The sequence below is a fragment of the Rutilus rutilus genome, assembly GCF_951802725.1.
Source record: "Rutilus rutilus genome assembly, chromosome: 2".
NCBI lineage: Eukaryota > Metazoa > Chordata > Actinopteri > Cypriniformes > Leuciscidae > Rutilus > Rutilus rutilus.
Window position 1 is genome coordinate 41,241,639 of NC_140210.1, and position 27,319 is coordinate 41,268,957.

The window sequence follows — 27,319 nt, forward strand, 5'->3', positions numbered from 1 at the left end:
AGAAGCATTTCCACAAAATAGTAAATAAATACCCTGCCAAAATCTAATAAATATATATTAGTATATTATATGTAGGCTATTATCAGGGGAATATATTGTCTCTTTTCCACCTTATTTGTTAGTTTTCCATTTCGTGTACATTGACTGAATATAAAGTTAATCTTCTATAGCCTACTGCATGTTTGTTGTTAAACTATATTCCAAAAATTATACATCAGGAACACATGTACAAAATGACAAAACTGTACTCAGTGTCGCCCTCTGTTGACTCCAGCTAAATTAAAGCTGGTTGACAGGAGTCACGTGATCATCAGTGACTCCGTAATCTGAGTCGTAACTTCCTTGTTTTTGTCGGAACCATTAAACTGAAACCATTTCAGTAATATACGGTCAAATAAACAGGAGACGAAATGCATTTTACCAGGTAACACTATCTGCTACCTAAGAACATGTTTGTTTTTGACTTGTGTCAGATAGAGAATTGCATTTGCGTGATAGAAAATGAGAGTTTGATGAGTGCCAGTGCCGCTGCGTTGTTAGTTTGTTCTGACATTATCCTGAATATTAGTATTGAGATACTGTATTTAATGCATAGACAGTCTGGTCAGATATTTAAGCATTAATGTCCGCAGTATATGAACTACAGCTTGTTTTGACTTACATGAAACTGAAATATGTCAGGATTGTTCTTACAGGCCGAACTCATATTGGACAGATTGGACCCACATATGGAAGATTTCAGCTGTTTCTAAACCTAGTAGTTAGTGAGCTAGCAACCTAGAGAGCAGACATTATAGGCACTTTGGATTAAAACGTTCGAAATGCACTGTTGACGCCCAAAAATCGCACTAGTAATACGCAAAAAGTCGAACGTTCGGAACGCCCAACAATGTAATAACATATTTCGGAACGCGACAAGATGCCCTAACATTTCGATTCGAAGGTGCGGGATTTGTTGATGATGCTCAAAAAATTGTTCCGAATGTTCAGAACACGCCTATGATTCCCCGGACATTAGATTCGAATGTTCGGAACGCATTTATAATGCTCCAAAAATGTATTCTAATGTTCAGAACGTACCTTTTCCATAAATTCATTTTAAACGTGCAGCTTGGATCGTGACAGTGATGTTCTAGAATTCGTTTCAAACTTTCAGAACGTGCCAGTAATGCACATAAAATCGAACGGATATCTCTTCAAATTTAATGTAAGATCAAATTGAATATGATATTTCGAGACAGGTTTATGATGCCCCAGTAAGATTTGAACGTTCGAAATTTGTTGATGATACTCAAAATTTAAATTCGAATGTTCAGAACATGCCTATGATTCAGCAGAAATTACGCTCAGCCAATTTAGAATGCCTTCAATTAGAATTTTTCTTTAATTTGAACGAAAATGGAACACATGGAACATGACACAAACTTTTGGAACGTGCCAAGTGCAATAAAATAATTTTGGTTTTATATCTTCAGTATTTTTATATACATCACTCTTCACAGTATGTACTTTATGCGTGTAGGTAGGTTTAGTCAAATAATAACTGTCCTCTATTTATGTCTATAAATGCTCACTTTTATTAGTACATATAGTACATTCCACATAGTGAATAAAGTCAATTGTGATGATTCGGTAGACATTCGGACAATTGGATTTGTGAATCTCTGGTTTTAATGGAACTACACCAGGTGGTTTATGATCTGCGTTCTAGTCTCAAGTATCTGGCATTACACACTAGCTGTCATTTACAGGAATAGGGTGTGACCTCTTCCCTTCCACCGAGTTCACACCTATTTGCTTCCCAGTCTCTAATGCCAGACTTTTTCTTCTGTTCCAGATCCGTCGTTTACAGGCGGAGACGACAAGGCGGCACAGCCTAGGAGCTCTCCCTTATTCCGGATCCTTCCATCTGTCTCTCTCTTTATGTGTGAATCATGATGCTGTGCTGGGGAAGCAGTGTCTCGGGTCAGCTGGGCATCGGCGCGTCAGAGGCTTCTTTCTTTGAGCCGAGGAGCTGTTGCATGTTTGACGGGAGGGGTCTTAAAGAAGTGGCATGCGGCAGCCAACACTCGCTCTTCCTGTTGCATGATGGGAGCGTATACACCTGTGGCTCCAACAGCAGCGGTCAGCTGGGCCATGACAAGCGAGGATGCAGGCCAGGTAACTGACATAAACGGAATTTGAACATGCTTTACAGCGTGGATCATGAAAGTGAAGCTCTAGAATTTGAATCAAACTTTCAGAACGCGCCAGTATTGCGCAAAAAAAGTCGAATGTTCAGAATGCTCATGTCTCTGCAAAAGATTTATATTATGTAACATGCCTATGATGCCCAAACAATTAGATTTGGGCGTTCGGAATTTGTTGATGATGCTCAAAAATTAGATTTGAATATTCGTACCATGCCTACTGTTTCACAGAAATTAGATTCAGACATTTATAACCTATTTATAATGCTTCAAAATGTAATTCTAATGTTCAGAAGGCCATGAATTAATTTTGAACATATGGCATGGAACATGGCAGTGATGTTCCAGAATTCCATTCAAACTTTTAAAAAATTGAATGTTCGGAATACATATACAGTGTGTTTTCAAAAATTCTATTTGATATTTCAGGATGCATTTATTATGCCCCAACAATTCATACATTCAATTTGAACATACAGTATGGAGCATGGCACTGACGCTACAGATGTGCGTATATCCCAACAATTAGATTTGAACGTTCAGAATTTGATGATTATGCTCAAAAAATAGATTAGAATATTCATACCACACCTGTTATTCCACAGAAATTTGATTTGAACATTTAAAACCGATTTATTATGCTTCAAAACTATTAAAAAAAGAATATGATATTTCGGGACGTGCTTATGCCCCAACAATTAGATATGAACATTCAGATTTAGTTGATGATTCCCATTTTTTTTATCACAATACGCCTATATTTGCATTATGTAAGGTTTCTTTTCATGCAATGCCATAATAATTGATGTAATAAAGGTTTTTCGGTCTTTGCACATCTTTGCCTTTTTTAATGAATGTAGCACTTTGCGTTTAAATATTAATTTCTCATGTTCCTGATGAAGTTTAATGCCCCGTGTCTTTTAATGTGACAATGCCATGTAACCACATTATATTTTGGCACACACCTAAAATCGAAATTGACATTATTCACAGAAATGAGGCAACGTGGCCGGGATAGTAAAAACACTGCTTGCTTGATCAGACTACTATTATGATTATTGTGTTACAGTGTATTAACAGTCAATGATGACTGCAGATCTTGTTTTATCCAGCATGCATTGGGGCTCGCCAGTCCAGAGTTGCTAATCCGGTTAATAAGAAAACAATTCCAAGCAGCAGACGGTCTCTCACACGTCTGTTCATTACAAGGTCCTGTTATGTGAGTGTAAAAGAAGTCAAATAAATTAGAAACTAGAAAATAACCAAACAATATTCTTTTTATTCTAAATATGTAATATTATTTGTTTCTAAAAGGGGTGGATTGTAGAAATGCATTCTGGTGACGTTTTGTTCTTTATTACTTTATTTTTTCAAATAGCTGTGTTGCTGATATTTACTGTGTAAAGCCTAAAATTCTTAACAGATTTTGAGCAAATTTATTTATTTATTTTTCTCTATCAGAACTGCAGCTTCAATGAAAAATGTTGCCCTACATTCTGTTTTGGAGAATTAAACTTTTTTTTTTTTCTGATGTTGTTTTGGTTAGTAGGCATTCAGTTTCATCTTACCACATTCACATGCCGAAGGGGATTTTTTTGGTTTCGTTTTTTTGGTTTCTTTAAGCCAGTCCTGTATTGTTCATCTTGATGAGATGATGAAAGATTACATGTGACATTGTTTTGATGCCACACAAACCAACATTGCGATTCGGTCACTTACAGTAGGTGTCTTCATCTGGTTTCACTCTGAATATACTAAAGTTTGTATATCCTTAAGTTTGGGGTCAGTAAGTTTTTTTAATTTTTTTTTTTATATATATATTTTTGAAAAAAGTATTTTCTACTCACCAAGGCTGCATTTATTTGATCAAAAATACAGTAAAAACAGTTTTCAGCATCATTACTCCAGTCTTCAGTGTCACATGATCCTTCAGAAATCACTCTAATATGATGATTTGCTGCTCAAGAAACATTTCTGATTATTATCAATGTTGAAAACAGTTGCTGCTTAATATTTTTGTGGAAACCCTTCATTTCAGGATTCTTTGATGAATAGACAGGTCTAAAGAACAGCATTTATTTGAAATAGAAAACTTTTGTTACATTATAAATGTCACTTTTGATCAATTTAATGCGTCCTTGCTGAATAAAAGTATTAAAAAAAAATGTGTACACTTTTGAATGGTGTAGTGCACAGGGAAATCTACTATTTTAATCTGTCAAAAACAATATAGCCATCACAAACTTTTTGCTGCACAAAACAAATCTGTAGACGGGATATGAATGATGTCTATACGCAAGCATCAAGGCCGGAGTGTGATATTTCCATCTAATGTGTATGCGTGTGTGTGCTCACAGAGCTGGTCGGAGCTCTGGATGCTCAGAAGATATCCGGCGTGTCGTGTGGTCAGTCTCACTCTCTGGCGGTGAATGAGCAGGGGCAGGTGTTTGCCTGGGGGGCCGGAGAAGTAGGGCAGCTCGGTCTGGGTACGGCTGAAGAGGCGGTCCGTGTGCCCAGGTAAAACATCACTTTTTAATGCAAAGTTTTCAGGAATAAATCCAAATGTTTCATAAAATTATAAATGAGAGCAGTCCGATTAAAACACCTAATACAAAGTCATGCATTATGTCGAAATCAGAGTTTTCTTGAAATACTCTTTTCTTGACATGTTTATAGATATGGTGCTCTGCAAATTAAAGGAATGAAAATTCTCTTATCATTTACTCACCCTCATACCATCCCTGATGCGTATGACTTTTTCTTCATTTCAACACAAACAAAGATTTTTATCTGTGTCATCCATATATACACAGAGGATGGCATGAGGGTGAGTGAATGATAAAAGAATTCACATTTTTGTGTGAACTATCCCTTTAAATGCATATCTGGCTCTGCATGAGAACACATTTTTCAAGTTTCAAACAAGAAATGCGTTGTTTCCTGTTATTTTGATTCCAGTGTAAATGCATTTTAAACCACATTAACAATTACATCCTTTTTTGTGGTAGATATGCTTTTCGTATTTGACTTCCTTTGCATTGTAAAGGCTGCTCTAGATAGGGTAATCTAATGAGGATTTAATTGGCTCCTAACCTCGTGAGGGGGGTCTCTGCATGGGACCTTCCTCACCGCAGGGGTTTAGACTTAATGATAGTTGTAACGTGCTATTACTGAAAGCTCTTCTGTTTTATTGTGGATTGGATGTTTGCTCTAGTATTGCTGAATAAACCACAACAGATGAAACAGCATTTCCTGACATTCATCACTTGTCATCTCAGTTATCTAAATAACTTCACAAGCACAATACAACCAGAGCGAGTTAATAATTGAGGGTTATTAATTTGGTTTCACATCTTGTGATGTGATGAAGACCACTGGGATTTGACTGTGAGATTCCTGGCCTTTATTAAATATTTGGATGCTTTGATAATGCTTTCAGCTGCCAATAATAGTGCTGGACTCTCAGGACAAATTAACCATATGTAGCCCTTTGCTGCATAACATTCACTGGTCAACCTGCTTAGCCCCTTGACCCTTTTCCATAATTCTGTATGTCTGTCCTAATAATATACCTTTTATAAATTTATGACAACAAAAGTGGATGAGAAAGTGTTGTTGCACCAACTATCTTATTTGCACAGATGTGTATCTCTTAAAACACTATTATACTTAACACATTATATTTGGGAAATATATATATATATATATATATAATTATTTTATAAATAATCAAAATAATTGAGAGTGATTGTTTTTGTTTTGATGGAAAAAAAACATTTCTTTTATGATTTAATATTCTATTGATTTAAATAATTAATGCATCAAAAAATGTAAATCCATTACAGAGAATACTACTATTTCCCGGCACAATCCGTGTAGAAAGTATGAAAAAAAAAAAAAAATGGTAATGCCCAAAGTACCTCTAGAATATTAATATTTATTTATATAATACCTTCTGCAGTGGATTTTGCACAGATGTGTAACTCGCTCAAAATACATCTTTTTGATTATTATACAAAAATTATATAATATCATTGGGAATGATTATGTTTAGAAGTTTAAAAAAAATCCTTGGTTTTAATTGAATTGAGTTGCAATTTGATAATTAATAATCAAAGTGTTAAATCCATTCCATAGAATTTCACAGATTTCCCCCCACAATTGGTGCAGAAACTGAAAAGGAAAAAATGACATTCCACGTGAACCTAGTCATCAATTACATGATATGATGAATGGTTATTACTTCTCCATCATCATCATTATAGTTCAAATGGAGTTGCCTTAACCTGGTGAATTTGATAGGTGTAGTCCAGAACTTGACTTCTTAAATAAGTTTCTGTATTTTTTCTGTATTCCTTTTTATTATTATTTATTCAGGTTGATTAAAAAGTTGTGCGAGCATCGAATCTCCCAAGTTATGTGTGGCAACCAACACTGTATAGCACTTTCAAAAGGTAAGAGCAGATGAATTCATTGTTGATTCAGTCGTTTTGTTTTCCGTTGCACTCCTGCTGCGTCAGTAAAAGAAGATTCCCGCTCTCCTCCTCTTCTCAGACGGTCAGTTGTTCGTATGGGGAGAGAACTCCAGTGGGCAGCTGGGTTTAGGGAAGGGAGAGCCGAGCACTCTGTCTCCTCAACCGCTCAAGTCTCTGTGTGGGATCCCACTGGCTCACATCAGCGCTGGAGGAGACCACAGCTTTGCCTTGTCCCTCTCTGGAGCCGTGTTCGGATGGGGGAAGAACGGCGCTGGACAACTAGGCCTCAATGACGAGCAAGGTAAAACACACACACACGTCTGTTGGTTTGAATGCTGAAACTGACGGTTATTGAAACTTTTATATCCTTCAGCAAGGCGTCAAACCTTAGTTTGCTCCAGGATTTGTTTGCTATTGAATATGATTAAAGAGGACCTATTATGCTTTTTTTTACTATCTTTAGTGTGTAATGTTGCTGTGTGAGCATGAAAAAGGTCTGCAAAGTTACAAAGCATAAAGTCACTCCAAAGGGAGTTATTCTCTATGTCAGTGTGCACTGTTTCTGAACTCCCTGAAACGCCTCCATTGTTGTCTTGAGTTTTCTTCCGGGAACGAACACGACACAATATCCCTCATTTAAAGGCACACAATGCAAGATTTGTACCTTTAAATAACAGCTTCGAAATCATTTCGATGGTAAACGAACTCGTAGTAGGGCGGATCATCCCGATAGCAAAGGGGGGGGGGGGGGGGGGCAAAACCAGCAATGCAAGTTTGAGAGGTGGCGCCCCGACAAATCTCACGAGAATCACGACTTGCTTTACTGTACTACATCACATACATCAACAACATATGAAGCAGCCTCTATGGAAGACACTAGCACGCATTTCAGACGTGAATCATGGCAGAGTCGACGAAGAAAACGAAGAAAGCGCGGTCGGAAGAGTTCAGAGACGGCTCTGCGTGAGTGGTATTTACGACAGTAACGTTAAGTACAAGTACTCCACAGCGACTCTAGACCCTAGACTCTAGACTCTAGAGTCGCTGTGGAGTACTTGTATTTAACGTTACTGTCGTAAATACCACTCACGCAGAGCCGTCTCTGAACTCTTCCGACCGCGCTTTCTTCGAGTAAAACTAGGGCTGCACAATTAATCGAATTTCTAATCGCGATTACGATTACGGATGCCACGATTACGTAATCGTTGAAAGCCGCGATTACAAAAAAAATAAAAAAATACACTCTGCGTGCATTTAGAGCATGTTATGTTATGAGAGGCGATTCACAAACCGTAAAACGGAAACTGCATAGTGTCCCTTTAAATAATTCCCGCCCAAGGCATACGCAAAATAAAGGGGTGAGGCCTAGTGGAGTTGTGTTAGTAGTGTGTTGAAACTCGCGGTAATGCTAAGGGGCTTGACATTTCCAAAACACGCTCAAAGTGGTTGACAAATTACAACATACTGGTCCAGCCAACCAATTGAGAGCACCATTGTACCAAAGAGCACTTTGCTCTTTTCAGAATGAGGGCTTCATAAGCCCCTTTCACACAGCGCGTTGATCCCGGGAAATTGGCGTAAAATTGCTAGAGTGCCTTCTGTGTGAACGCAAACACGTCCCGGGATTGATGCCGGGATCGATGCTGGGATGGGGACCCAGACCTAGTACATACTACCTGTTAGGAAGGGCAAAGGTAAATATGACATTTATTATAGGTTTATGTGAGTATTGTTCACTTAAATTAAAAGTTGTCATATTTTTTTTAAGCCTAATGTAAAAAGAATTATAGCTTTCAATTACACTGTAATGTTGGATGGCCATAATTAATGTTTAAAATTAGGGGGGAGAAATAAGTTTTATCCAGATATCAATAGCTGTATTAGTATCAGTGAGACTGGCCTGTATGTTGTCTCTACATTCATTTGTAGATTAACTGTGAAATTATTACATTATAAAATATATAAACTAATATAAACCTAAACAAATGAAAGTGTTTTTAATTGCGGACAAAATGTGTGATTAATCAAGTAAAAAAATTGTATCGATTGACAGCACTAATATATATATATATATATATATATATATATATATTATTATATACACACACACATACATATAATATCCGTGGTTAGTCATGGGTTGTGTATGGCATTAAAAATGAAAAAAAATGGCATTAAAAAGCATTACATTTAAATTGAAGATCCCTGCAGAAACCCTGGAAAGGGGCTGTAGAGACAGGAACTAAACAGAGTGTTACTGACAGACTGGGAAGAGAGGTGCTGCAACAATGTCAAAATATGTGAAAAAGAATGTGTTTTTTGAACATTCAAGCATGAAAATATATTCTAGTGCACCCTAAAAACAAAACCAAGACTTTGTAAAAGGACATAATAGGTCCTCTTTAAAAGACTGGCATAACGCTGCCTCATATTTTTGTCTGATATCTCATAGACCGGGCTGTTCCCTGCCACATCAAGTTCCTGCGGTCACAGAAGGTGGTGTACATCAGCTGTGGAGATGAACACACCGCTGCCTTGACAAAGGTATTGATCATACGGCCAAATTATTGCAGTATGCTGAAAAACAGCATTTTTTAAATATGTAAAATTTTTAAGAAAGAGACAAATTGCTACAGTCATTTGAACAATCCATTAATTTAATCTTTAATCTTTTTTAGTGACTGTTAATAAGTATTTCTGTTGAACTAGCTTTCTATTGAAAGTTGTTCGATTTCATTTTCAATCTTGAGCATTGAAGCATTGCTGTTTGTGCCGTGTTTGATTCAGGAAGGGGGTCTGTTCACATTTGGAAACGGTTCAAGAGGACAGCTGGGCCACGATTCCACCAACAACGAGCCTCTTCCACGCAGAGTTATGGAGCTCATGGGCACTGAGGTGTCTCAGATCGCTTGTGGGCGGTAAATATATGTACATTTCTGTGTCCATCTGTTTCAGATTGATGTGCTGGTTTTCTTTAAAAGTGTGAGCTTTCGTTTGTGTCATGTCCAAAAACATACTGACACTGTATGGGTAATGCACATAATTCTTTTTGTATGTTTGAGTAGCTACTGTGTATTAATTACAGGGTCGTTCAAAAGTTTGGGACCATCAAGATTTTTCTTTTTAAAAGAAAATACTTTTATTAAGCAAGGATGCATTAAATTGACCTAAAGTGACAGTGAGTACATTTATAATGTTATAAAAAATTTATATTGCAAATAAATGCTGTTCTTTTGAACTTTCTATTCATCAAATAATCCTGAAAAACAATATATCACGGTTTCCACAAAAATATTAAGCAGCAAAACATTGTTAATGATAAGAAATGTGTTTTTTTGAGCATCAAATCATCATATTAGAAGAATATGATTTCTGAAGGATCGTTTTACATTTTAAAATATATTCAAATAAAAACAGGTATTTTAAATTGTAATAATATTTCAAAATATTTCTGTTTTTACTTTATTTTTGATCAAATAAATGCAGCCTTGAGCATAAGAAACCATTGCAAAATCTTACAGACTCCAAACTTTTAAACAGTAATCAATAAAAAAAAAAAAAGAAAAAAAAAAAGAATGTACATTCATTTGTATTATATCATATATTTAAACCATGCTGGAGTTATACACATACACAATATATCAATATAAAATTATTCTCACAAGGAGTTGATTACCCTTGATATTATATTCTAATTGCCACTGGTATAAAGGAATGTTTATACATATTTCTAAGATATTTTGGGACTTTTCTTCCAGATGGAAGCATTACAAATTTTGAGTTAAGTGGGTGTGTGGAGTCAGATACAACCCTTGTTGCTCTTCTGTGTGTTGCCAGCAAATACAGTTTATCAAGCTGTGTTTGCTGGCGTCCTGTTGTTTTTCCTGCCGTTCTCACTATCTTCTGCAACTTATTTTATTCCTCACTCCTAAGTCACCATACCAGGCTGTAATATTAAACATTAATCTCAACTTGACTTTTGTATACCATTATGCATGCAGTCAGTCATCAGGTAAGAATGAGATGGGATATTTCACAGCATGCCTCTGTGTGTGTGTGTCACAGGCACCACACCCTGGCATTCGTGCCCTCCACAGGCCTGATATACGCTTTCGGCTGCAACACTCAGGGCCAGCTGGGCACAGGTCTCAGAGGAAATGCTAAGAGCCCACTTCCTGTCAGAAACATCCAACCCCTGTGCTTTGGAAACACATACACAAGTACGTACATATGATCACCGTGCCATTGTGTCACATTCTGTATGGATTAAATAAATCCTCTAAACAGGTGATGATAAGCTAAATGTTAATTAGCTGGATTGACAGGGATAGTCAGATATTAATAGGCGCCATTTTACAGGATCGACAGTTTGGTTTGTGACCGCTCTATATGTTATTTTTCTACAGAAGCCGAGCGCTACACCGTCAGTAAAATTCACAGTGGAGGTGATCACAGTTTCCTGTTGTTGTCTGCCAAGGAGGTAACGTTGCTGCTTTGAAACACCACAGCTGATATTGTACTGGTTTTTTGGATGCATTTACTTTACTAGAATATTCAATAAATCAGTGTATTCCTCAATATCTTCTCATGAATTGAGAATAGTTTGAACCTGCGCATACTGTAGGCTTTTATGCGATGTATTTGATCAATCTTATCTGCAAGGTTGATTGGTCAGTACCTACTTTTATCCACATGGTGGCGCCGATACATCAGTGTAATGGTTTTTCAGGCTCAACAGAAAGAGTGATGTTGCCTGCTTTGCCACCGATGTGATTTGTATTATTTTGTTACTTTAGATACTGTGTAGGACAATTTAGGAATTTGCCCAATTAACACTGAAACCCTTCTTTACACACAGTTAATTTTGCCCTGCGGTCATAATATTCTAGAAATACACGTTTCTAAGTGTGTGCGTTGTGTGTTTGAGAACAGGGTTCATTTTTTCCTGAGGATTTCCGTATCATGAATACCGCCAAAAGCATCGCTCTGATTAATTCTGAGAGTCTGGACAGCTGGAGGATGAAGCTGCATGACAACAGCGATTCAAGCATCACCAAGTGAGTGTGTGACTTCATCCAGGTCGGTTACAGTTATGACAGAGGCCTTACAGAAATGTTCTACGTTTGTAATGTTTTATCAGAATTAGCTGCATTTTAAAGTATTTAACCTTTATAATACTGTATGACACAATACCATTCAGTCAGTAAGATTGTTTTAATGTTTTAGATCAATGTCTCTTTTGCTCACCAAGGCTGCATTTATTTGATCAAAAAGACAGTAAAAGACATAATATTGTGAAATATTATTACAATTTGTAAAATGTCATTTATTCCTGTGATCAAAGCTGAATTTTCAGCATCATTACTCCAGTCTTCAGTGTCACATGATCCTTCAGAAATCACTCTAATATGATAATTACCTGCTTAATATTTTTGTGGAAACTGTGAAACATGTTTTTTTTTTCAGGATTCTTTGATATATAGGATCTTTTGTAACATTATAAATGTTTTACTGTCTCGTTTGATCAATTTCATGCATCCTTGCAGAGTAAAAGTGTCAATTTCTTTAAAAAAAAAAAAAAAAAAAGCGGACTTTCTTGAACAGTTTTGATCAGGAGGTGAGGGAATAAAACATGTTAGTTTTATTTTTTTGGGATAATATTGGTTAGTTATTTCCCCCCAGCCATGCAAGCATTACGTCAGCAGAAAATAAATAATTTCAGAGGTGATAGAAGATATTAAATTGAAAACAAAAACAAAAAAAACACCTTTTTTTTTTTTTTTACACTGTATATAATGTATCTGTTATGATTTCGATGCTGATTTCAAACCTCTTCCCTTCCCTTCCAGTGACATCATACTCCTGATGTCCTCCACTGCATGTTGGAATGCCAGCTTTTTGGACCAAAGGTGAGCAGTTAAAATGTTCCTCCCTTGCATTCCCAGTCTAATTAAATGTAAATGCCACGTCAATAAGCATATGCACACGGGGTGACACCATGGAGAGTGGAGCGCTTGTGATTTTTCCATAGGTGACTTCTGCTTAATGTCAGGAGGCAAATTCTTCACAGTCACCCGCAGGGCTCCCGGTTACAGCTCTGTCTTTAAAAGAGCAGTCCCTCTTTCAGAGAAAACATGACTCGATGGGTATCTTTTTCTGACAAGAGACTCTAGAAACCTCGTTCTGCCGGATGCAGTCCTTGATGTTCATAATCTGCACTGCATTTCAAGAGATTATCTGGTTACATAAGGAACAACTGGTGTCGCTGGCGTCCAGACGGGGTATTATGGGTTGTGAGGTCAAGTCTTCATTTTATAATGCGGTTTTGGATATTTGATTAAAACTCTGCCTGTGCACATGTCCCAACTCGGGGTTGGCGGGCATTTGGTGCGACGCATGGTGCCATGGACTCCATTGCACACAATGAACTCTAGATCAAGAGCTGAAGAGTTGAGGTTTCTGTAGAAATTTGCACTGCTGACTGGGCAGCTTTATTTCTACAAATTGAATGGGATCAAACTCATTGAATTAGATCGATTTGATTGAATCAAAAATATCCACCTGAATTGAAATGAATCAGATAGACCAAATCTAATTGAATCGTATTGAAATAAATCAGATTACTCAAAATTAATGTAATTGGTCAAATGCAGTTGAATTTAATTGGTTTTAAATGAGTCCAATTGATTCAATTCAACTGAATTGAATTAGAATGAATCAGATTATTCAGATCTAGTTGAATCTAATTTAAATGAGTCCGATTGATTAAATTCAACTGAATTGAAAACTCATTTAAATTAGATTCAACTAGATCTGAATAATTCATTCTAATCAAATCTAATTGAATTGAATTTAAATAACTCAGATTTACCAAACACAATATCTTATTGAAATAAATCACATTACTCAAAATTAATATGATTGGTCAGTTGAATTTAATTAGTTTTAAATGAGTCCGATTGATTCAATTCAACTGAATTGAGTTATAGTGAATCAGATAGGTCAAATGCAGTTGAATTGAATTCTAAATGAATCAGATTATTCAGATCTAGTTGAATCTAATTTAAATGAGTCCGATTGATTAAATTGAACTGAACTGTATTATGGTTAAGCACATCTTGCAATCTCATTCAACCGGGACTGATATTAAAAACCCTTCTTGGTGTGTGAAGAGTCGTTTATCATAGATCAACCATCTTACCCTGACATGCTTAAAATACACTGGTGTGTAGTGCAGGGATCAGCATCAGGCTGTATTTACACCCAGCGTGTGATCCTGCTTTCATCCCACCAGAGCGACAGACGCAGATGAAGAGCAATGGAGAGGAAAGGCCTTAAATCTCCTCACCTCAGATCCATCTATTCGCTCATCTGTTGACCCACCCTTGCTTGGATATACTAAATGTTATACGTTTTCAAATAGTTTGAACTAATATAGTAACTAATTCAGACAATGAACACCATTTCTTTTTTCTTAAATTAGTAAATTGTACAGTATTAGATTTCATATCTTGTTGCAAACCAACATTTGGAAACTAATTTTCACCCGCTGTTTTCACAGTGACGACGGACATTTCAAGACAAACCCCAAAGTCCCGGGCATCGATTTCAACGCTGTTCGGCTGCTTTTTGAAATGCTGATGAAACCAGCCTTCGCAAGACTTTTGGAGCAGGTGTGTGTTCTTTGATATGTCCCCATTGTCCCATCATTTATTTAGGTCTTTAATACACACTGCGTACTTGGAAGGCAATTACTCTGCTGCGAACATTATCACGTTTCTAAAACATTTAAAGCCTTGTTTGTGTTTTAACTGGGTGAAATTTGGTATACTTTCCAATCGAATGTGAGGAATCTTCTGATTATACATTACTGTTTTTACATATTTCATTAAATATGAAATATTTATTATTATTTTATTATGTACTGTAAAATGTCATTTATTCCTGTGTTTCAAAGCTGAATTTTCAGCATCATTACTATCTTCAGTTCCACATGATCCTTCAGAAATCATTCTAATATGCTGATTTGATGCTCAAGAAACATTCATTATTATTATCAATGTTGAAAACAGTTGTGCTGCTTTTTCATGATTCTTTAATGTTCAAAAGAACATCATTTATTCGAAATAGAAATCTTTTGTAAACGTCTTTACTGTCACTTTTGATCAATATATATGTATTTGAACTATAAACCTCTCTCAAATGTGTTCTTCAAGGCCACAAAGAGCTTTGAGAGTCTCCTGATCCCCCAGCTGCCCTGCTCTCCTCCTGACGTGGAAGCCATGCGGATCTACCTGATCCTGTCCGAATGTCCCGCTCTCCAGGACTCCAAAAACTACATCTCTCTCACCATCCCTCTAGCCATGGCCATCCTCAGATTGGACGCCAACCCTAGCAAAGTGCTCGGTATGACGTCGCCAACGTGTTTCACTGCCTGGAAACACCGTTAACCGTTGCTTCGTTACAAAGTTGATCAAAGTCCAAGATCAAAAAAGGCTTTTGAAATGAATCTGTGTGCTGTTTCTCAGATAACTGGTGGTCTCTGATGGATTGCGAGGTGTTCTCCAGACTAGTGGAGATGTACAAAAGCATCGTTGTGTTTCTGTTGACTGGCGGGAAGGCGCTACTGGTGCCTGTGTTCATGGAGAGCTACACCAGTGCCGCCCTTCGACTGCTGGAGAAACTACACAAGGTACGACCAAAATCCACACAACAGATCTCACTTTCAATGAGTAAATGATAAACTACTTATTAATAAGCTATTTGATTGAATATTCCCCAGCTGAATTGCTGTTTTAATGTTTTTTCAGACATGCTTGCATAATTTAGCTTGCGTTGTTGAATGATAAACTACTGTTAGTGATGGATCCAAGTATTTTGCTGCAGGTCAATCTGAAAGCCCATCATGTGGAATACAACAACTTCTACATCCCTGATATCACCACCCTGGTGGACATCCAGGAAGACTACCTCAAATGGTTTCTGCGCAAAGCTGATATTGTGCGTATATTGCTGCACATAGGCCCATTGCAGATTAATATTTATGAATTTATACATTTATATATTTGCATGTAAATTTATGTTTCCATCCAAAGTTGCAAATTGTGTTCCCTCCATAGTTTATACACGTCTACTTATTGAACAAAAAAATTGTCCACCTTAATTGAGGGCTTAAGTTTTTTAGTCACATTTTTAGAATTTATTGCGTCTTGGCATTTCCATCCTGTGTTTTTTTTATGCAATAACCCAAAATTTGCATATAAATAGGTGGATGGAAGCATAGCTAAAGTTAATGTGAACATGAACTAGATCCCACTATGTACACAAAATGTTATAGTTTCACATAGACGCCTCAAATCTGAAAAATAAAAGTTCCTCAGAATTTAACATATGTTCTTTGTTTTGTCTTATTGCAGAAAATGCGATACCCTCCAGTGCAGGTTTGTTGATTTAATAACGCAATATCATTTTGTTTTTAGACAGTTGTGATGGTCTCAGCTTGATCATCTGAGTCTTATTTCCCAGGGTTCTGTCACGTTATGTGCCTATCCGTTCATATTGAACGCGCAAGCCAAGACAACCGTGCTGCAAACAGATGCTGAGCTGCAAATGCAGGTAAAAGAAATAACACAACTCAACACTCAACTTTTAGGATTGTCGTTGCACTGCTCAAGTTTTTGACTTGCACCACCGTTCAAAAGTTTGGGGTCGGTAAGATTTTTCAATGCTTTGAAAGAAGACTGCATTTATTTGATCAAAAATACAGTACAATTATATTGTGAGAGTTAAATTTTGTATTTTGCTGTAGTTTAAAATGTTATTTTATCCTGTGATGCAAAAACGAGTTTTCAGCAGCCATTACTTGCTTTGATTTGGTTCTCAAGAAACATTTTAATCATTATCAATGTTGAAGATGAAGTCTTTGATGAATAAAAAGTTCAAAAAGTTTAAAATCTAAATCTTTTGTAACATTATAAATATCTTTACTGTCAGTTTTGATCAATTTAATTCGTCCTTGCTAAATAAAAGTAATAATTTCTTTTAAAAAGAAATCTTACTGACAGCAAACTTTTGAAATATAGTTAGCTTTTACAAATAGTATTTTATTCCTACCATTTTTTCATATATTTATAAGCATTATACATTTTATCTTTGAATGTTTTTATGTTTTGACAAACAAAATGTTTCCTATTACACTAAGAAGTTAAAGCTGACATATTACATTAGTTCATGTTACAGTTACAGCCTGGCAAAAACATGATTTGCCATTGGTCTCAGAGCAGATACAGAGGATGTGCTCTGCATGAATATTACTATTACCATCTCATAAAAATACACAGGGTTCATGAATCTGACTCTTATTATTCAGTCTCTTTGACTTGTTTTGCCTGCTTCATTACTGTACAGATGGCCGTAAGCGGCGCTAACTTGCACAACGTCTTCATGCTGTTGACTATGGAACCTTTGCTGGCAAGGAACCCTTTCCTGGTGCTCCACGTACGCAGGAACCACTTAGTCAGTGACGCTCTCCGCGAGCTCACAGTCTACAATGACGTAGACTTGAAGAAGCCACTCAAGGTTTGTGTTTGTCATCCCATTGCACAATGCACAGAGTTTATTTTTTTCTAGTCCAAATTGTTGCATATTTTGGCCAGGAACCGCCTACTTAGACATAAGTTTGACTAACATATTAATCATTGCAGGTCATCTTTGATGGAGAGGAAGCTGTAGATGCTGGAGGAGTCACCAAGGAGTTCTTCCTACTCCTGCTGAAAGAGCTGATGGATCCGATCTACGGCATGTTCACCCAGTATTCAGAGTCCAATCTGCTGTGGTTCTCTGATAAAGTGAGTTCAGCCTTAGTTATTACCACAGATTTCAACATTAAACTAAGATAATGAAAAGGGTTGCATTTCTTTTTGTGGAGATATAATGTGAATGCAAAACAGAATTTAATTGCATATACAGGGTACTCCAAAAATCTTAATATCAGTTGAAATGTTTGAGCCTGAAGGACGAACTGCTTATGGCCTTCATAGTGTGCAACATTCAGGATTGGGAAGTAAAAACTCCATTAATTTTCTCCATAAGGAAATAGATCTTTAAAGACAGACCTACTGTGAGTTCAGAGGTTGTTAATCGATGGTTTTGTTTAGATTGTACTGAAGCCATCTGTCAGATTTATGTGTATTTATTTTTAAATAATTGTTTTACTGCTGAATTTGTGGTGAAAAACTGCATTACCCATGATGCAGTACAGAAGATTCCACCAATCAAAAAGCGATCTGCACCGAACAGCTAGTCCCATGAAGTCCCATGAAGCACCGTGAATGACGTAATTACAAATAACATAAATGTAACTTGCTATACTGTCAAAATATGATACAAAACACTTAAAATATATTGTTTCTATAGAGATAATCAACAGCTTAGTCTGTAAGAATGACAACTAGTGGTTAAAATAGGTACTGCAGTCCAATTCAAAATATCGGAGATCGTCGTTTCTCCCGCCCCCTCCTCCTCAGACTCGACGGCGCTCACACGGGTTGACAGTTTAAGAACACGTAACAGGACGAGTGCAATGGACAATGAAAATTGGCAACGTGCAGTATCAGACCAAAAACAAAAACAAACATTCCAGCCTGGAAACGCACATTTCAAAGTAAAATAACTGGCTGTAGAAGTGTTTTTCAGAGAAACGAGTATGTGAACTTAGCATGTTTCCTCAATATATGCAAACATATTATGGTATTTTTATGCTTTAGTAGAGTGAAAAAGTTACATACAGCACCTTTAAATTAATAGTGTTATATTTCTTCATCGTTTTTTATTGTCATTCGCAATGCTTCATTGGATTGTAGTTCTTTCCCTCACTTTAAGGAATAGTTCACTTAAAAATGAAAATTCTGTCATCATTTACTCAACCTCAAGTTGATGTATGAGATGAGTGAGATGAAACCTGTATGAGTTTCTTTCTTCTGCTGAACACAAAAGAAGATATTTTGAAGAACGTCAGTAACCAAACAGTTGATGGACCCCATTGACTTCCATAGTATTTTTTTTTCCTACTATGGCAGTCAATGGGGTCCATCAAATGTCTGGTTACTGATGTTCTTTAAAATATCTTCTTTTGTGTTCAGCAGAAGAAAGACATTTTTGAGTGAACTATTTCTTTAAGCCATAAAGTGCCTTTTGATTTTTTTTATGGTTTTCAAATACTTTTTTGCTTCACATCAGAGTTTGTAATGTTGTGATTCACCTCGTAGCTGGTTGGTTTGGTTCATGGCTTATAATGATTTGACAAAGACTTAAAAAAAAAAAACCATATGGGAAAAAATAATGGAAAAATACTTTCAACGCCACTGAAAAAAAGAGCGGGCACTAATGCTCTCTATACAGTAGGTGCTTCTCAAAGTGCTGCGTGATTGAGAACATCAACAGATAATCTTATCGGCCTGGTGATTTTGAAAAATCCGGGACAGCTCAGCTGTTTTCATGCAAACATGATGATCCTGCTGGATTTCTCTATGGCATGATGATTTTCAAGGGCACTTCAGCTGTGTACAAAACAAGACTAAGATGAGGAGTACACGTGATTGCACAGAGTTTAATGAGTTTAATTTACTTTCACTGCTGGCGAGATCTTATTTTGTTGACAAACACTCTTGAATAATTAAAGGGTTGTAAAGGAAAGATGGCTTTTAGATAAAGGAGTCTTGGTGGCATTGGTATGCAGAAGTATTTTAATGTATAACTCATGTGTGTGCGTTTGCATTGCAGTGTTTTGTGGAGCACAATTGGTTCCACTTGATTGGGATCATTTGCGGTTTGGCCATCTATAACTCTACTGTGGTGGATCTGCACTTTCCCCTGGTGCTCTACAAGAAGCTTCTGGATGTTTCGCCCACCCTGGATGACCTGAAAGAGCTTTCGCCTACAGAGGGAAGGTATAAAACATGATACTTTTTTTGTCTTTGTCTTTAAAGTCGGCATGAAATAGAAGACGTGATATTCTTTTCTTCCCTTTTGTGACATATATCCAAGTTAAACGGCTTCTTGAACAAGAAAAAATGTAGGCCGGGACTTGATTTTATTAATTGGGAATTGATTGGATGGTGGTGGATTGTTATTTGATGATCTCATGTGAGTGACAGGTTGTCCCTCCCTCGCGCCAGCCAGTAAACCCGTCATCAGACTAGAGATGTTGACACATGAATTAAAAAAAAGAAAAATTATGTGCACAGATAAATCTTTGATAGTCAATATAATAAAACTCCATAAATTCCATAAAAAATAAGAATCGTCTATTTTTATTTCAGGGGTGACTTTTAGGGATTGTTTGTTCAAAAATTAAAATTCTGTCATGACTACGAATGTTCAAAAATGACATAAACGTAGTCCATAAAGATCATAATTAAAGCCATGATTCACAGAAAATCTTCTAATTCACTGTAGCTCTCTATATGAGGTAGGGGATTCTTTAAAATAGGTGTTCCAGAGGTTCAAATTAAGCCTGTCTGTATCTAAACTTGTACCACTTAGCTCTTGTAGGCAACATGTTGTTGTTTTTCCACTAAAAGTCCTCACTCGCTGATCAAATCAGCTCGGCCTCCCACAGAACACTGTATCACTGCCCTCGTTAGACCAAATCAATGGAGTTCCTGTGACCCCCGAGGCTTTACTGAGAAATCGAAGTCCTAAACGGACTGCACAGGCCAGTGAAGAGGAACTGTTTTGTCTTTCTTTCTGCCCTGCGCTCTGTGTCCTTTGCCACTTGGTTACATAAACAGGTTGTTTTTTTATGTAACATTAATTAAAAGCCACCCAAAAAGCTTTTTGAACAGCTCAAGTTTGTGAGTCACCATCAGACCACTAAATGGTTGCAGAAGGAGAGACCAGCCGGCTCAGAGTTGATGGCCTGTTCAAGCCTGTAATAGTGTTTGTGGTTTGCGTCTTTCCCACATTTCATGAGTCATATCACCTTATGAAAACAGCCATCAGCAGACCTTGACCTGGCAATTACAACTCCATGGCAGATGATTTTGTTGTGTGCTAATGCATTTAAAAGGATCTAGGATTAATTGGCTTTCTCTCAGTTAGATGTGTTTGACACTCCTGCCAAATTGTTGGATTTATCCGTGGTCGGTTTTAATCTGATCAGCAGCTAAGGAACAAGATTTACAGCAACATGAAATTGAAGAGAATACTCAACTTATTTGACTCAAAATAGCAAGTATGCAAATAGAGGCCAGTGTTGTTATAGTTTTGAATTTAGGTTTTATTTAATGTATTTGTGTTGTTTTTCACTTTCACAAATGAATTTGCCGTTTAATTTAAAGTTAATTTGTTAACTGAAAGCAGCATTAAAGTGCCCCTATTATGCTTTTTCGTATATTACCTTTCCTATAGTGTGTAATATAGCTGTTTGTGAATGTAAAAGGTCTGCAAAGTTTTAAAGTTCAAAGTGTAGGATAAATGGAGCTATTGTCTCAACAAAAGAAATAACTGATTCTGAACTGCCTTAAACGAGTCGTCAGTAATTCCAGGCTGTAACACGTGCTGTAGAGCAGAGTAGACCAATCACAACAGACCGGGTCATCTGACCAATCAGAGCAGAGTAGACCAATCACAACAGACTGGGCCATCTGACCAATCAGAGCACAGTAGACCAATCACAACAGACTGAGTCATCTGACCAATCAGAGCAGAGTAGACCAATCACAACAGACTCAGTCATCAGACCAATCAGAGCAGAGTAGACCAATCACAACAGACTGGGCCATCTGACCAATCAGAGCACAGTAGACCAATCACAACAGACTGAGTCATCAGACCAATCAGAGCAGAGTAGACCAATCACAACAGACTCAGTCATCAGACCAATCAGAGCAGAGTAGACCAATCACAACAGACTGGGCCATCTGACCAATCAGAGCACAGTAGACCAATCACAACAGACTGAGTCATCAGACCAATCAGAGCAGAGTAGACCAATCACAACAGACCGGGTCATCAGACCAATCAGAGCAGAGTAGACCAATCACAACAGACTAGGCCATCTGACCAATCAGAGTAGACCAATCACAACAGACTGGGCCGTCTGACCAATCAGAGCAGAGTAGACCAATCACAACAGACTGGGCCATCTGACCAATCAGAGCAGAGTAGACCAATCACAACAGACTGGGCCATCTGACCAATCAGAGCAGAGTAGACCAATCACAACAGACTAGGCCATCTGACCAATCAGAGTAGACCAATCACAACGGACTGGGCCATCTGACCAATCAGAGCAGAGTAGACTAATCACAACAGACTGGGCCATCTGACCAATCAGAGCAGAGTAGACCAATCACAACAGACTGGTGGAAACAAACCTCAGTACTCAAGAGGGCAATAAAGTTTCAATTTTAAGTTTAAACCTTTAAATGTTACTAACTTTAAACGTAAAGTGGATGTATTCATGTAGCTAGCTATAAACATGTGCTAGTCCTTGTTTTGAGACCTCAGTTGAATCTGTTTTCTGAGTTGGACTGGCTGCTTATGAAAAAAGCAAACATCATGATTTATAAGTGGTTTATAATGTCATAGGCAGAAGAGTGTCACTTGTTAAAAGTAGGAGATGATGTGCGTCCCCTGTCCCTGCTCGGGTAAGCCAGGGGTTTGCTCTTACACCCTGCAGCTGGTGAGCTCTTAGCTGCGATTACAGGAGAGAAAGACAATCGAAGGCCCGTCGATGACTCTAGAGATAAAAGGAGACATTGATAATATGAAAGTTTGGCTTACGCATCTGTCATATTTTCTGCAGGAGTCTTCAGCAGCTGCTGGACTTTGACGGAGATGTGGAGGAGACCTTCTGTTTGAACTTTGCTGTAAGTAACTGGACACCAAATTAAATGTAACCCCTCAAATGAGGCCACATCAAGTCAAGAGCATTTGTCTGATTAGATGAATGTGAATGATATCTAATTCATATTATAGAGAAATTTACAATTCACTGTTTTGGTAAATCAACAAATTCAACTGAACCTATCCTTGATATCACACACATGCTGCCAAGACGCGTATTCGAATGTGTGTGCTTTACATGTGGAAGATGAAGAGAGTTTGCTCACTTGCCATATGTTCCATCAACGTTTCCTGTCGGATGATAGAACGATATTCGACAGATGTTTTTGTGACTTATGATTTAGAGTAATGGATGGGCGGTAGTAAAGATGAAACAATCTCAGTATGTTTCAAGCTTTTGACAATATTACGTCTGAAATTGACTTTAGACTTTTCAGTAAATGAATATATAAATGTAACAACTGTGTCCACAGATTACAAGAGAATATTATGGGATCACAGAGGTCAAGGAGCTGATACAGGGTGGGAAGAACGTCGCTGTGGACAAGACGAACAGGTGCGAATAAAGAGTGTGGTGTGTCTCTTTAAATGAAGGTCTGAAAGAGGTCATGTTGTTCCTGCCTGTGATCCATCTTTCAGTGTCTGTCAGAGAGAGAGAGACAGAGTGAGAGTGTGTGTGTGAGTAGGTGTGTTGTCAGCGGGGACAAAATTGCACGGTTTCAGAAGCTGCAGGAACAGATGGGACTGCATCAACACAAATCCAATCCAAAACAAAAAAAACAAAACATGTAAATGCACACACATTTGTGATGCACGAGGAATTGTTGCCGCGATAAAGTGTGTATGTCAGGTAAAACTTTAAGTAGAGGTTGTAAGAATTGAAAAAGGGTTTGTTTGGATCATGCATTTGTGTTTTGTGTGCATATGTGCATGCGTCCTGCTGTCTGACAGTGAGATTAGGCGGAGGGCCAATCATCTTGAGCTCAGATCAAAGCCCGTTCACACACACACACACACACACACACACACACACACAAGCTCAGATCACAATCTCCAGCAAACCTGACGCTGCTATATGACCTCCTGAAGATATTACAGGCCTTTAGCCCAGCTCAGATTATCAATCTAAATTCACTGTCTGGGACGTGCATTGGACATTCGGCAGATATGCTTAATTTTTATTAGATTTTTTTGCTCATTATTTCCTGTGATTATAGATTCTCATTAGTTAGTACAGATTTTTTATTAACATAAGCATTATCACTAAATAACAAGCATCATCTTTAGTAAAAAATGACTAAGATCATCATTTAAAAAAAAACTACAACAAATGCTCCAACTACATTTAAATAATATTAATTATTTTTGAATTTTTTAACGAGTGAGGGTTTTTCTACAATACAGTAATAATAAGAGTAAAAAAAATGTGCTTAATTTTCTTGATCTTCAATGAAAATGCTAGATGCAACGTTAATGAAAAAAATGTATATTAATAAAATTGTGTTTATAAGATTTGTTTTTTTCCTCTCAGGAAGGAGTTTGTTCAGGCGTATCTGCAGTATGTATTCAGTGATGCCGTACAGGAGCTGTATTCGGCTTTCTCCAGCGGTTTCCTGAAGGTCTGTGGTGGGGAGATCCTCTCTCTCTTCCAGCCCTCTGAGCTCATGGCCATGGTGGTGGGCAACAACAACTACAACTGGGAGGAGATGGAGAAGGTGGGACACAGAGCTGTGCTCCAACAACTTTAAGACACACATACAACACAAATTCAACATTCATATTAATGTTGAGCGTCAGCGCCCTATTAATGTTCATATTAAAGGGGTGGTATAATGCCCTTTTCACAAGATGTAAAATAAATCTCTGATGTCCCCGGAGTGTGTGTGTGAAGTTTTAGCTCAAAATACCCCACAGATATTTTTATATAGCATGTTAAAGTTGCCACTTTTTGAGGGAAAGCAAAAACGCACCGTTTTTGTGTGTGTCCCTTTAAATGCAAATGAGCTGCTGCTCCCGGCACAGAGGGTTGGAGCTTCAACAGTTTGTGTCCTTTAACATGACACAGACATGCACTGGAAATTTAAAAAACTTTTAGCCTTTTATGTTCAAACCGGAGTCAGATGGAGAGACTCAAGAAGAAGTGACAACATGTAGAGGTAACAGGACGTTTCTGAATGGTTAGTTGATGCATTTATGTAGCTGATGTGTAGTTATCTTCTAGTCATTGATTAGCATATTCTGTCATGATAATCTGTAAATCGTGTTCCGGGGTTGGGGTTTATGTTAATTGTAGGGTTGGTGATGTCACTAACCCGAGAGGAACGTCGTGTAGTCCCTACCAGCCGTTTGTTGTAGTCCTTAAAAAGCAATTTCATTTAAAAGAAAACATCTCCCTTTGCTTTGAACTTTGAGCGTCGTAACTTTGCAGATGTTGTTTATGCTCAAACAGCAACATTACACACTAACTAAAGTTAGAAAAGTGAAATCATAATCAACCACCCCTTTAAACTTGTGTTTTGTTTTTGTTTTCTCCCAGAATGCCTCCTACAAGGGCGAGTTCTCCGCATCTCACCCGACAGTTCAGATGTTTTGGGAGGTGTTTCATGAGTTTCCCTTGGAGAAAAAAAAGCAGTTCTTATGTAAGTGAGAGACAACTGCGTAATGGTTTGTGCTTTTGAATATATATCATATAAAACCGCCTGGAATGTACACCAGAACTGTATATTGTGCACCTCCTCTCCATAAACTGCAGAGGAGAGATTGAAGTTTCGCAAAGTTTTGAAAGTAACTCCTGCGTGGGCGGTGCTTCATGCGTCCCTTCACTCATGCACAATGGATCTTTGTGCTGAAGTGACTACGCCTTTTTTTTTTTGTCCTCCAACAGTGTTCTTGACCGGCAGTGACCGCATCCCCATCCACGGCATGGCCAGTCTACGCATCGTCCTCCAGTCCACTGCTACGGAAGAGCACTACCTTCCTGTGGCTCACACCTGCTATAACATGCTGGACATGCCCTGCTACCAGACCAAAGAGACCCTGCGGCGCCGGCTCACACAAGCCGTGGAGCAGTACGAGGGCTTCAGTCTGGTCTGAGGTGGCTTTCTGTATGCTGACACTGCACTTTAAACCTGTGGAGAAATGGAAACGAACGCTGCTCTCGCATTTATTTAACCACAGAAGAGCACATCCGGAAATCTCATACGAGTAAATCTGTTATTGTCCTATTTTTACAGACTTGCTTATTTGGTTTGCTTCTCCAGATGTGCACAAATTTTGTTTTTCTTCTAAAATTTATATTTTTTAAATGACAAAAGTAAATTATAAGATTGGGATTGAGTAGGTGGCTAAATAAATTAAAGACTTGACTTTCTTTATATATTTTTTTTAAAGTATAATTGTTTTTGAATCCGATAGGTTGCCCGTGTCCAGACCATGTTATTTTGCCATTTTGACTTGAAGTAAACAAAAGTGGATCAAATTCATATGAAATGCCCACCAACAGCACACTATAGAACAATTCAGAAAGAGCCACCACAACCTTGTAAATTGGGGGCTCGTCCGGGTTCAAGATGATAGAGATACAGGTGAAACTCGAAAAAATTTAATATCGTGCAAAAGTTAATTTATTTCAGTAATTCAACTTAAAAGGTGAAACTCATTACATGCAAAGTGAGATATTTCAAGCCATTATTTGTTATAATTTTGATGATTATGGCTTACAGCAACCCCAAATTCAAAATCTCAGATATTTTGCAAATATTCATAAGCTGTAAGCCATAATTATCAAAATTATAACAACTAAAAGCTTGAAATATCTCACTTTGCATGTCATTTTCTATATATTAGTTTCACCTTTTAAGTTGAATTACTGAAATAAATTAACTTTTGCACAATTTTTTCGAGTTTCACCTGTAACACACCAGTCCCGACAGTTACAGGACCAATACATTAAAAGGTTTAACTTGATTAACCCCTTTTGTTCCTTCACCCTTTCAGCCCACGCTCAAATCGGACGTTAAGCATTAACGCACCTCCTGAATTCATTCCAACGGTTTTCCTTTTATGTACAGTAGCAAGTCATTAGCATAAAAATTTCTCTTATTAATAATAGGCATGCATGAGCATGCCATGCCCAGCTGCTTTTCAGAAATATTTTAATTAACATTGGGGGGGGGATGGATGGGAACAGATTTCTCTTAGAATGATATGGGGTTTAATTGAGGATGTGATCCAGCAATAACTACTGGGTGATGTATGACGTGTACTAGTTATGGGATTTTAATTGTTTAAATCCAGCAAATGTGAATATTCTAACAGCTGTGTTCTTCCGGTGAGTCCATTGCCGCTTTCAATTTAATCCCTCTTGTTGATTCACAGGAAGGTCATATGCTGTAAAATTTGGTTTTCTACTCACATTTTCTTTCTGATGTCGTCAGGTCGCTATTAAAAATGGATCAGAGTGATTTACCTATGGTTCCCCGGGGGGTTTCTGAGATAGGGAACACGGTGATGTGTTTGCTGTGGCCTGTGATGTTTTGCATCTAGCTGCATGAGATGTGTTTGTTTGAACATGATGGAAGGTCATAGAAAGAAGTGTTTCTATCCAACGTGGTATTCCTTTCTGTCAATGTATGCAAACAAGGGCTTCTTAGTGGCTACTGATGCATTGTTATTTAGTAAAGTATATTTACTTTTATAGCTTTCAAATGGAATATATTGTTTTATCTATTTTTTTCCAGAACAATAAAATTATTTCACCTCTGATTATCAAGCATTTCTCTTGTATGTAATGACACTGAAAATAAA

General features: G+C 37.5%; 1 protein-coding gene across 1 annotated transcript; it reads left to right on the forward strand.

Annotated features, from left to right (window-relative positions):
* The first annotated feature begins 303 nt into the window (after positions 1-303).
* herc3 (HECT and RLD domain containing E3 ubiquitin protein ligase 3) lies at positions 304-25,740 on the forward strand. Its single transcript, XM_084396372.1, has 25 exons — positions 304-424; positions 1,838-2,160; positions 4,547-4,706; positions 6,567-6,643; positions 6,744-6,965; positions 9,117-9,208; positions 9,452-9,582; positions 10,730-10,884; positions 11,071-11,144; positions 11,597-11,721; positions 12,514-12,573; positions 14,226-14,337; positions 14,881-15,070; positions 15,193-15,356; positions 15,551-15,664; positions 16,081-16,104; positions 16,190-16,279; positions 17,072-17,242; positions 17,368-17,511; positions 19,445-19,611; positions 22,473-22,536; positions 22,987-23,069; positions 24,045-24,228; positions 25,050-25,152; positions 25,398-25,740. The coding sequence occupies exons 2-25, from the start codon at positions 1,935-1,937 to the stop codon at positions 25,604-25,606; spliced, it is 3,141 nt and encodes a 1,046-aa protein (XP_084252498.1). The 5' UTR covers positions 304-424; positions 1,838-1,934; the 3' UTR covers positions 25,607-25,740.
* The last annotated feature ends 1,579 nt before the right edge of the window (positions 25,741-27,319 follow it).